The sequence below is a fragment of the Pelophylax lessonae genome (assembly GCF_965119305.1).
Source record: "Pelophylax lessonae genome assembly, chromosome: 2".
In the NCBI taxonomy this organism is placed as follows: domain Eukaryota; kingdom Metazoa; phylum Chordata; class Amphibia; order Anura; family Ranidae; genus Pelophylax; species Pelophylax lessonae.
This window is the reverse complement of record NC_138769.1, coordinates 457287793-457300507: the sequence shown is the minus strand read 5'-3', so window position 1 is coordinate 457300507 and position 12715 is coordinate 457287793. Positions and strand designations below refer to the sequence as shown.

Genomic DNA, 12715 nt, shown 5'->3' with positions numbered 1-12715 from the left:
ATAAGTGGCTTGTGAACCGTAGTAAAGGCTAAACTCCAGGTAAACAGCTAAATGATATAAAACATTATATATATATACACATTAAAAAATTATATAAAACATAAAACAACTGAATTATATACATTGTACATATATATTGTGCTATATATGAAATATCTTTTATCTGCCAAAGGATTCATATTTCTGATATTCAGGATTGAGATTTACATAGCTCTGTCCCACAGCACAGCCCTGTCTTGAAGATATACGGGACTTGATCTATATCTGCTACAGTTTCATTTTTAAATATATGCCTCCCAGCTCCCACCATGTAACTGGATAGGGAAAGGAGAAGCAGCAAACTAATGAGCTCATCTCTCTCTCCCTTACGTTGCTCTCTCCACTTATCAGTATGGCTCCTTGGACTGCAGCTGACATGACTGGATCCTTGTGCTACTCGACCTTACATTCTCTCACCTCTGCAATGCAATAGGCTGTTGCCAGGTAATAGGAATGTGCTTTGCATTTGGGTCAGAGTTGGGTTCATGGTAAACTTAAACTGCAATTTTTTAATGCCTTGTTTGGAAAAACCGTGTAAAATTTCCGGACAGTATACAGTGCAGAAGTTTATTTTGGAAAGGTATGAGAAAGGGAACCTTGCAGGCAGGGTATTGTGGCAGAAAAGGGTAGAACCTTGCAACTATATACCAAACAAGGACCTTTACATCAGTATCACCAGTTGATTGTAAAACTAGATTTTGTTTTAAATAAAAAACATGAAGCACTTACCTGCTCTGTGCAATGATTTTGCATACAGCAGCCCAGATCCTCCTCTCTCAGGTCCCCTGCTGGCACTCCTGGCTCCTCCTCTCTGCCAATTGCCCACCATTATTGCTATGGGGGCACTTATGCAGGCTTGCTAACAAGCCACGCTCTGTGAGTTAATAGACATGGAGCATGGCTCAGCCCCGCCCCCTGCTCTCCTTAATGGCTGTGATTGACAGCAGCAGGAGCCAATGGCTCCCACTGTTGTCTCTGGGCCTATGGGGAGTGAGAGAGTCGGTGCTCTTGTACACAATGCTGGATCGAGATTAGGGAGGGGGGAGGTTTACCTCAATGCAGAGAATGCATTTAGGTAAAAAGCCTTCATCCTTTAGAACCACTTTAACGTTTTTATGACATTTTAATGTATGGGGTTACTTTAACAAACTATGCCCTTTGAATTACAGTGCTGGGCTACATTGCCTTTTGTGTCCTGTCTGTGTACACTGATCTTTTCTCCCAGAAACCTTTTTAATAACCAATATCTGTTCACATTTTCTGATTGTTAGCAAGCTTTTCAATTGTTTGGTTTTCTTTACATTATAACTTTAACCACTTCACCTTCAGAAAGTTCACCACCCCTTCCTGACCAGGCCATTTACCTTTACTTTACCAACATTACTTTACCTGACAATTGTGCGGTCATGGGACACTGTACCAAATAAAATATATGTCCTTTTTCCCCACACATAGAGCTTTCTTTTGGTGGTATTTAAGCACCTCTGTGTTTTTCATTTTTTGCGCTAGAAACGACCAACAATTTAAAAAAAAAAAATGTTTTACTTTCTGCTCTAAAACACATCCAATAAAAAAATGTCTTCATCAATTTAGGTCAGTATTAATTCTGCTACATATTTTGTGGCAAAAAAATCCTAATAAGCGTATATTGATTGGTTTGCGCAAAAGTTATAGCTTCTACAAACTATGGGATATTTTTATTTATTTATTTTTTTCACTAGTAATGGCAGCGATCATCAGGGCTGCAATATATTGAGGTGGTTAAATCGGACACCTAACTGACACTTTTGACACTTTTTTGGGGACCAGTGACATTACAGTGATCAGTGCCAGAAATATATACTGTCACTGTACTAATGACACTGGCAGAGAAGGGTTTAAGATCATGGACAATCAAAGGGTTAACTGTGTGCTTGACCAGTGCTTTACTAGTGAGGAGGAGGTGCTTTTACTAATGGAAGACAAGGATCAGTATTCCCGCTTTACAGAAACACAGGATTCATGTCTTCTGAACTGACAGAATGACAGTCTGCCTTCTTTACATAGGCAGACTGCCATTCTGTCAGTGTACTGAACAATCTGCAGGTCCCAGTGGACACAGGGGTACGCAGGACCCACTGGTCAGCTCTTATTATGTATCAGGCAGCTGTTGCTGGCAGCCTATCCATTTTTGCATTGTTCAAAAGAAAAAGATGCAAGATATGTGAGCATGTACACCACCTCAGTATACATCACCACATTCACTGCACCCCCCTATCCTCATAGTTAAAATAAATAGGCCTACACCAGTTAGGCCTATTATCCTTGCTTAAAGAGGTTGAAAACCCGATTTTTTTTTTCACCCTGAAAGAGAAACACATAATGAGCTAGTATGCATCGCATACTAGCTCATTATGAAATACTTACCTTAGAACGAGCCCCCGCCGTGCCGCCCGCTTACCTCTATGACAGGCGACATGTTCAGTCACCCCTGTCTTCCGGGATTGCGGCATCCGGCCATCTGATTTTCCGGAACCGCGGTGACGTCACTCCCGCGCACACGCGCGGGAGCCGACGGTCACGGCACGGGGCTCTGAAAGAACTGCACCAGCTGCCGTTCCTTCAGAGCGCATGCGCCAGTGATGTCACTGGCTGCATATAAGGTAAATATCTCCTAAACGGTACATGTTTAGGAGATATTTACAGTACCTATAGGTAAGCCTCATCATAGGCTTACCTATAGGTACAACTTGCAGAGGAGGGTTTACTTCCTCTTTAAAACTGTCCAATTTTACACTGCTGTTCCTGCCATTTTCTTTAGAAACTCTTGAAAATAGAAAGTGTGAATTATATAAATGTTATAAACTGTTTGTAAAATAGTAGGCTATTCTGTAGTTGCCTAAACACACTTAGGACTTACACAATGTGCACCATAACCAGTTCAAAACATTTCTTTTTTAATCTTTCCTTTTCCACAACTAAAAAGGTGATTCTGCCACAAGCATTGGATTGTATAAACAAAGTCAGCTGGTTAATTCTCACAACATTTTAACCTTGATCAGGCAAGGGAGAAATGTCTGCTTTGTTAATCAGAAAATATTCATGAGCTTTGAAGTGCCTGGCTTCCGTGCAATTGCTACAACAAAGTAAGCTGGATAGAAGACCTTTTGCTTTGGCATCCACCTCAATTATCTTTAGATCAGAAGTTCTATTTGATTTAGGTAGAATATCTTTGTTACCAATGCTGAGATCATTTTATGGGTATACATGTATGTGGCAGCAGAAAAAGGTGTCTCTGCCTTTAATTCAGGAAATGATTGATTGCAAGTGTATCAGTTTCAGTTAAATATTAGTGGTGGGTGAGAATATGTCGGAGTCTCTCAGAGGAGGTAAGGTTTCTCTCCTTTCTGTCTTGTTCATGAAACTTTTTGGCCTCTCGATCCTTTAAATAAGACCTAATCTGTGTCACAGATTAGCTGCAAAGCATATCTGCTAACCTTACCTGACCTTTAAGTCTCTTTATTGTCATCTCGCCATCCATTAAATCATACCCATTTGGATTTGCATTAATTCACTAAACAATATTTTATTCAACACTAGATGAATATTTTTTTTTGATGGCTTCAATAAGACAAATATTTTCATTCATTTGCTTTACATATCTGCTATGTGTAATAATTATTATTTCCTATACCACCCAGTGTGCATTGTCATCACTGCTCGTGTTTGCTTTACCAGGACAGATGCCCATTGAAAGGAAAGAAAAATTATTATTAAAAAATCTTACTGCCTTCTGTGCAGCACTTGAGCCTGTCACTTTAGGTGTAATTGACCTTTTTTTAATAAAGGTGAAGGGCAGGCAGTCTGTGGTCATAGGTGTATGCACTGCAGCTATGTGTCTAGGGCAAGGGAAAAGTGGAAAATAGGTTGTCACAGCTGAATTTAGGGCTCACCCCTGATTTCTTGTATCGGGGAGGGGCAAAATATCCTCCTTGAAGCCCCACAAATTTTTTCCTTCTCTCCACCACCAGCACCACAATCCTCCCCCTACCCGCCAGGACACCAACACTGTTATTGCAGGAACATAAGTTTGAGGTATCTCAGTAGGGATGAGGTTCAGATTCACTATTACCATGTGTCTGAGGCAAATTCTACAGGTTTGAGATTCATGGTCCTGGCGAATTTATGTGCAGATTTTCCTCGGGGAATTTTTTTTTAAACTATAATGAATTGCATGACCGTTGAACTATGACCAGCAGGTTTATAAGACAAATAATGAGGATTTTAGATAAGCCAGACCCCTCATAGAGCAGCCATAGTGTCATTGTATTGAAGCCTGCTATAAGAAAATATAAGTAAACCTAACAAATGTTTTTCTATTCTTTGTTGTTAGGGCCCTTAATTTAGTTTATGTTAAACTGATTTTTCTTCTGCAAGGCCGAAGTGGGCTGTTGCTTCAAGGGTGATATTTTTGGGTTTTAATGTCCTTCTGATTAGCCCAGTCACATGGAGTCAGTCAGAGGCTAATCTGCCATAAGGTATCGTCTTTGACCCCTGCAACTGAATAAAGCAGTGGGGAAGCAAAGGAAAGGTAAGTATATGAGGGATGGGGATTAAAGTAAACCTGTTACTTTTACCTGAATGGACAAAGCATGGTTTAGATGTGCCTGCAGCTCTAAGGAGGATTCTGTAATTAATGAATAATGATTGCCTGGATTTATAAATTGTGTTGTTGTCCACAGATCAAACAAATCTGCTGGAACACAAGTTCAGCTGAGTTGAAAATGTGTGAATCACTGTAAAAAATAAACATTTTTACAGGTGAATAATTTAATTTATACAGTAGATCAATACTCCTGTCTTTAAATGAAAACTTAGATTTTTAGAAGATAAGAAGTAATACAAGCTCTTTAAAGCACTGTATATGGTGCTCACCGGGTAAAAGCAAACCTAGAACTTAATTATTCTCTTGTAGAATATATTGAAAGATGTTATGAGATTTCATGACTCTGAATACATGATGAGAATATTAACCATTGAAAACCAAATTAAATTTTTTACCTCCAAGTCCAGGTCGTAGTCTGTTGTCATATCCATCTAGCAGACCATCAAGTATTCGGGTGAATATTGTGATGTTATCATTGGTGTCTTCTTTTATTGAAGCAGTAGTCATCTGCGAAAAGCTGTGTAAAAGGATGTATGTACATAAGTCTTTAATAAAGCACATCTAAAATGAACACAGACATTGCCCTTTTAGGTAGAACAGTGGCCAGGTTATGGACATTAAAATGTTTGCATATTCTTAACAAACATCATGTAAGCTTTGAAAAAAGCCTTCACTGCCCTTTATAGTTACAGTTATTGTGGTGCTCTTCTTTTTCTAATCTAACAATGGAAGCAGTGATATATTTTTTAAATTAGCCTCAGCACTCAGATTTTTCTCCTCTTTCTGGGCAGCTGCTCTGTGTTATCGTTGGAAAATATGAGAAATCTGGCAGACTGTTAACTCACTGCTGGGAGGGAAAGCTGAGCTACGAAGAGAAAATGAAAGTAAAACTAAAAAGCTTTAGCTGCAAACTTTTAAGATGGGTTGTTCACTAGTGTATACAGTTCCCGTGTAATGTTTTTTTTTGTTCCCTAAAACTAACAAGATGTCACCGCAGTTTAGAAATCTCCCTGGAAGGCACTGGGGACATAGCCTTCGAATGGTGCATTTTGGAGGCCTTGGCTTCATTACCAATGCCTCACTATACCATAAAGTGGGGACAAATTACATTTAAAACCAAATATTTGATTTTAGATAGGACTTTTGGATCATTCTGAATCAGCATGCTGCACTTCATACTTCACTAATTTAGGGTTAAAGTCAGTCAGTACAGCTGCTAAAAAAAAAAAAATTCTGGCTGACAGTGTATTAAAATATATATGGACAGCATCTTTTACCCACATACTCTATTGGCACTTTTCCACTGCAAGTACCGGCTAGTACCGGCTCGGCTCTACTCGACCCTGCTTGGTCCGGTTTGCTTTTCCACTGCTGGTACCGCATGGTATAGTGTCGGAACGGTTCGGTACGGTACGGTATAGGTTTGCTTTTCCACTAAAGTAGTACTAAAGTTAAGTGGGTGGGATAACAACGGGGTGGGTGGGATTCTCTGACCAATCAGTGGCTAGTAGTGACTGCATGCAAAGGATTGTGGGATATGGTACCAGTTTGGTACCTATTGGAACCACAATCGAGTAGGTACTGTTTTTTCAGAGCCGTACCGTACCGTTCGGTTCCATGCAGTGGAAAAGCAAACCTATACCGTACCGTACCGAACCGTTCCGACCCTATACCATGCGGTACCAGCAGTGGAAAAGCACAAAAGCGTGCCGAACCGGTACGGTTCCATGCAGTGGAAAAGCGCCATATGTATTATAGTTTCTATTTACTTCCATGCTTGAGAGCATTTACCACTCTTATGGGGTTACCCCCAAAACTGATTTCTAGATGGTATGGAGCAGGATTGGATCGACTACTGCGTCCTTAAGAAAGTGATAGCCACTGTAGACTTCAGAGGCCAATATTCTTCCAACACTGCTTATAGTAAATGTGTTTTTCTTTATAGATTTATATGTATATGTCCTATACGGGGTAAGTAAAAAAACATGTCTGTGTCACTAAGCCTTAAATGAACTGTTCCCTAAAAATACAAGGATTCTTTACTTAGGGTTGTGGCACTGGAAGCATGGTTAAAAACCAAGCAGAAACTGTAGTGGAATGGTCTGTCCACAACTAGTCAGTACTCATGTAGCATTCCACCTAGAAAACATTGGTTTTAGGTGCAGTTCATATTTCAGCATTGTTGTAAGGAAGCTTGACTACTTGCACAAGGACACCTTTTTGGAATTCCTTATTATGTTCCATTCCAATTTTGCTTTGCTTATAGTACAGAAAATCTAATTACCATTCATATTTAAGTTTTGTTTCTGGACTACTAGTTCAATTTCTTGCCAAATTAATTTCAGATCTTTTGTTAATAGTTTGAAAAGTTATTGAAGTAAGACATTTAAGGTCTAAAAGTCACTTACCACTCACATTTTTATTTTTAATAGAAATCTGTCAGGAAAAAAGAAACACTTTATATGATAATATTGCTCTGAAAGAACAACAGTGCCCATGACCTTTGCTAACCAATTTACCAGAAACTCTTATATTCATGGGAACTCAAAAATGAACTTCAAAACTGAAAAAAAAAAAAGGTATCTCTAATTATGATGTTGCAAACTCAGTAAAAATCTTGGAAGAACAGTGTATAATGTAATGTCCAACATGCAATATGTTCTAGAATAAACTACCTTATTTACAGGTAACCTGTGCTGAGACCAATGCAGAATCTGTCATTGCTGAGCTTCCTCTAAAAATACCAGCTGCCAGGCTGCAATACTTACTGTTTTTGAATTTAGAACTTTAAATCAACATACATGCATCAAATCAGAAAAAGTTCAGAAAAGGCATGACAGTCAGGCAACTAGAATTTTATGAATGGGGGGTGGGGTCAGCAAAGGCAGTTTTTGTATTCTCTCAATACAACATTTTTTTAGGGCTGTAAAGAATGGCAGACTAAAAATGAGGACCCTAAGAACAGTGAAGTATTGCATTGAGAACCACTGAAATAAGTACCCCAACATTTTATAACTCATCAGTAAAAGCTTAGCTTTAAAAAAAAAAAAAAAATATATATATATATATATATATATATATATATATATATATATATATATATATATATATATATATCCTCCACATTACTCCTAATCCCCGTAAGCAATACAATATCATTGCATTTGCTTTATATTTACATACATGTACATTTTTATTGGGAAAACTTACATAAAAATTTTTTATTTTTTTTATATTTACTGAAGAGTTGATAAGTTCATTTCCAATAGTATTATATAATATACTGTATGGGATGGTTTTTGAGCTATTAAGCAAAGTGCAACTGCATAGAGATCTGCTGTTACCCCACTGATAAGGGAAAAACAGCAAAAATATTTTCTGTGTTGTGCATAACACAATTGCTGCTTGTTTTTTTAGTATCTCCCATATATCTCTCATAGCAAAAACAGTTTTTGCATTCTCTCAATGCAACATTCTTTTAAGGCTGTAAAGAATGGCAGACAAAAAATATGGGCCTTAAGCACAGTGAAGTATTGCATTGACCACCACTGAAATAGGTACCCCAAAATGTATATAACTCATTAGTAAAAGCTTAACTTTTAAAAAAAAATATATATGTATATATATATCCTCCACAATTCTCCTAATCCTGTAAGCAATACAATGACACTGCATTTGCTTAAACAAATATTTACATACATGTACATTTTTATTAGGAGTACTTACATTTAACTACATTTACTGAAGAGATGCTACGTTTATTTTTCAGCTACAAAGTTACATAGTTAGTCAGTTTGAAAAAAGACCCAAGTCCATCTAGCTTAAAAAACAAAATAAATAAAAAAATAAATAAATAAAAGAAAACCCAACCATACAATCCCATATACACAATTCTATACCCACAGTTGACACAGAGGAAGGCAAAAAAACCCAGCAAAGCATGATCCAGGGAAAAAAAATTCCTTCCTGATCCCCCGATAGGCAATCAGATGTTCCCTGGATCAACTTTACCTATAAAATCTATTCCATATTTTCACAGCTCTTACTGTGAAAAAAAACTTTCTGTATTTGGAGATGAAATCTCTTTTCCTATATAATTCAGTAATCAAATTAATAACATATGGGATGGTTTTTGACCTAATAAACAAAGTGTAACTGCATAGAGATCTGCCGTTACCCCAGTGATAAAACAAAAACAGCAAAAATATTTTTTGTGTTGTGCATAACACAATTGCTTGTTTTTTTTAGTATCTATCATGTAGCATTTTTCTATTTAAGGAGTGATTCAGGTTTACTTAAAATAATTAGTTAAACTTGTATGTTTTCCTTTTTTTAAATATACATTTGGATAAAGTTTGGAAAGGCTGAAACCTCTGCTGAGTTTTTATAGAGGTCTATGTCCCTGCTAGGCTGCTAGAGAGATTTCCCTTACATGTTGTTTTGGTGGCTGGTGGCTGGTGCCACCTGCATAGGGAAGTACAGGGAAATGACTACAGATAGTAATAAATACACTATTGTTGCATAAGGGAAGTTAGAGGAATCTGTCCCTTACTATACTGTTCCTTAATATGCTATATGCTATACAAAAAAATGTTTTGGATAGACTTTTTATGTTATCTCAGAAAACAGATGCAGGCAATCTTTTAACCGCTTGCCGACCGCCGCACGACTATTTACTGCAGCGGTCAGCCCCTCACAGGCAAAGCGACGTAGGACTACGTCGCTAGCCTGTGAGGCTCTAGGGAGCGAACGCGTGCCCCCAAAGGCTCACGCTCGGTCACGGACCCCCCCCCCCCGCGCGTGTGCCCGGCGGACCCGATGTCCGCTGGTCACTCGCGATCGTCCGTTACACCGGGAGAAACGCAGGCGGCTAATGTAAACAAAGCCGCCTGTCATTCTTCCCTGTGTAAGAATAGAGATCAAACGGTTCTGCTATGTAGGACCGTTGATCTCTGTTCTTACACATCAAGCCACATCCAATCACAGTTAGAATCATGCCCCTAGGGACACACTTAACCCCTCCCTCTCAAAAAAAGTTAACCCCTTCACTGCACCGCAGATCGCCGCCATTACTCGTTAAAAAAAAAAACAACAAAAATGACAAAAATCTTTCCCTTAAATACACTTTTCTCTGTCGCTCATTGACAGACGTAGTCCTCCTTGATTAATATCAACTCGGGTTATACTGCCCTCTACAGTAGTAGGACTAGACAGGAAAGAAAACGTTCTGGCCACACCCTAGGGGCAGTCCCAGAGGGTATATCCTCTCACTTCCTGCTACAGCAAATCATTTTTTTTTCTGTCTAGTTAGGAGTAAGGACCTAGATTCCTTGCTAGGATCTTCGGTCCTGGCAGGATTTTTTTAGAAATACTTTTTTTTAGACAGCTTTTTTTCTCCAGTGTTCCTGTGAGATCTTCAAGCAAGTACGCTGAAACTGGGCGACGGGCTGGATGTTGAGATCCAGTGGTCACCCCAGTTCAGCCTACGAGCGCGTGCAGGCCATAGCTCCGCGCTGGGTCGGCCGCGACATAGTCCCACTGGACGGGGACTTACCCTGCGAGTTAAACGTCTCGCCTGGACACCAATGACCAACAGAATCACGGCGTCCGTATTGGTCGACAGCCCCCCCACCCCGGTGGAGAGGGGTTCTGTCAGGAGTTGGCGCCCGCCTGGTTCCGTTATGGTGAGTAGAATGTTCCCCCTCTCCCCCTGTCGGGTTTGTTGGTGGACGCGGGCCCCTCTCTGGGATGGTCGGACACTCAGTTTCTGGGTCTACCCTCTATCCTATAACAGGTCACAGATCCCCCAATTTGAGTGTGATTTTTGTGACTAGAAACCAGGAGGCTTGGTTTGGGAGCTGACTATCTAAAGTCACTATATGACTGTAAGGGTGACTGAAGTCAGTGGCAGACTACTAAAAGGCATTACTATTGAGGTATAGAGGTATCCTACCTGTCTAGTGTGTACACAGGCCGATGCCTATGCCTGAGTTACTGCAGCCACAGATCGCCATCCCTCCAGAAAGCCGGTCACTTCCACAGGCCACACAGCCTCCCGCAGGCCGCACAGGCCGAATGCACACATCCCGCAGGCCGCTGCTAACTTGCAAGCTGCCGCTATCCTACACAGGCCGCCGCAAATTTTCCTGCAGATCGCACGAGGCCGCCATATTGGCGTATCCTTGTGTCTCCAGCATGGGGGTGGCCATGTTTGAGGTGACCAAACACCTCGTGGAGTAATTGGGAAGCGCCGGAAGGCGTGTAAAGGGGCGGAGCCGCCTCCTTGGCCCAGGGAAAGCAAGCCAAAGACTTCCTGTCTGTAACAGACAGTGCTGGAAGCAGGTTGATAAGAAACTTCTGTGCATCAGGTGAGCCTTGGGGTCTCTCTCTCTCTCTTTATGAGGGGTCCAAGCAGGTAGACTGAGGGGCGCTACTGCGCTGGGGGACTAAGTTAAAAAAAAAAAAAAGAAAAAGAAAAAAAAAAAAAAGATGTTTTTTTCTTGCAATTAATTTTTTTGTGTTTGCTAGCAAGTGTCTTGTTACATGAACCCTGCCACACATGTATCCCCACCTGATCCCCTCAGGGTGGCCGCAGGACCCTCCAGTACCCCACTTGTGATGATGCATTATCAGCAGTTTTGGAGTCTTTGGTATCCCGGGTGGAGGTAGCCTGTCAGGGACAGGGGTCAAGAAGAGCGACCCCCGCCTACCCCTATGTCATCTGATACCTCAGATACGGATTCTGAGCTGGTCATTGCAGTCCCTTTTCTGGGGTTGTTTTCTCAGGTACGGTCTCCTCAGACAGTAAGGAGGACGCTTCTGCCTCTGCCATAGGACAAGAAGCGTTAGTGGAAGCACTAGTTGTGTCTTTCCGGGAAACCTTAAATCTTGAGGTTACACCGGCAGAGGTAGCTGAGACTCATATTCCTTTTTTGGTACTAGCAAGCTTACCAAAATGGTGAAGGGTTTCCCTTGCCCAAATAGGGTCCTCCGTAAATGAGCCCTGCTATTTCCAAACGCATGGCTAGGCGCTATCATTTTGAGGAATCCCTCATTACAAAGATGGACAGTACCACCAATAGTGGACTCACCGATTTCCAGACTAAATAAAGCCACTGTTATCCCGTTGGATTGACAGAATGGGCCCCACACATCTCTTGGGTGGGGGGACGTCTTCACCGGTTTCCGGATCCAGGGCTTTCCAGAATCCTGGATAAAGGGGTTCGCAAGGTCATATGGTCGGGATACAAGATCGAGTTTCGATCACTTCCACCGGTGCGATTCTTCCCTTCCAATATTCAACATCCCCGGGTCGCTTAAAAGCTTTGCGGGGGACAGCTTGATACAACAAGCAGTGGTAGTTCCCATTCCTTGGAGGAGTTCTAGTCGAACTTGTTCACAATGCCCAGGAAAAAAAAAAATTCTGGTCTTGGAAGAGATGGAGTCCATCCATACAGTGGTGGCCTCCCTGCATCAGGGGGATTTCCTGGCGTCCATAGACATTTAGGATGCCTATCCTTATATCCCCATCTTCGCAGGACATCAGCGTTTTCGTTGCTTTTCCCAAAGATCATCCCTGGTTCCCACCAGGAGACTGAACTATCTGGGCCTAATTTTGGATACATCCTTGGCAAGAGTGTTTCTCCATGCGGAGAAACTCCAGAAGATTCAGTCAATGATTCGGATGTTGCTGTCCGTCAACTGGCTGGGATTGATGGTCGCCTCCTTAGAGGCAGTACCATTTGCCCAGTCTCATACCCGAATTCTCCAAAGAGGAGATTCTTCTCATATGGAATCGGAATCCCGATTCCCTGGACAATCGGATCCTATTGAGTGAGCGGACCAGGGAGGCTCTGGTCTGGTGGCTTCGGTCTCCGATGCTCAGCCAGGGGAAGTCATTTCTTCTGATAAATTCCAGGTTACCGATAAATGTGTTGGAACTGAGAGCGATCAGACTTTGTCTGATTTACTGGACCGAGCAGCTACAGGGCAGCCCGGTTCGGATCCAATCGGACTATGCCACGGTCATGA

General features: G+C 41.2%; 1 protein-coding gene across 1 annotated transcript in view; it reads right to left on the bottom strand.

The window, feature by feature from the left end:
• GABRA5 (gamma-aminobutyric acid type A receptor subunit alpha5) overlaps positions 1–12715 on the bottom strand; it is a 405793-nt gene that overhangs the window by 353952 nt on the left and 39126 nt on the right. Inside the window, exon 3 of the mRNA XM_082244514.1 lies at positions 5080–5201. Coding sequence (XP_082100640.1) covers positions 5080–5201 — 122 coding nt within the window. The remainder of the gene's footprint in view (positions 1–5079; positions 5202–12715) is intronic.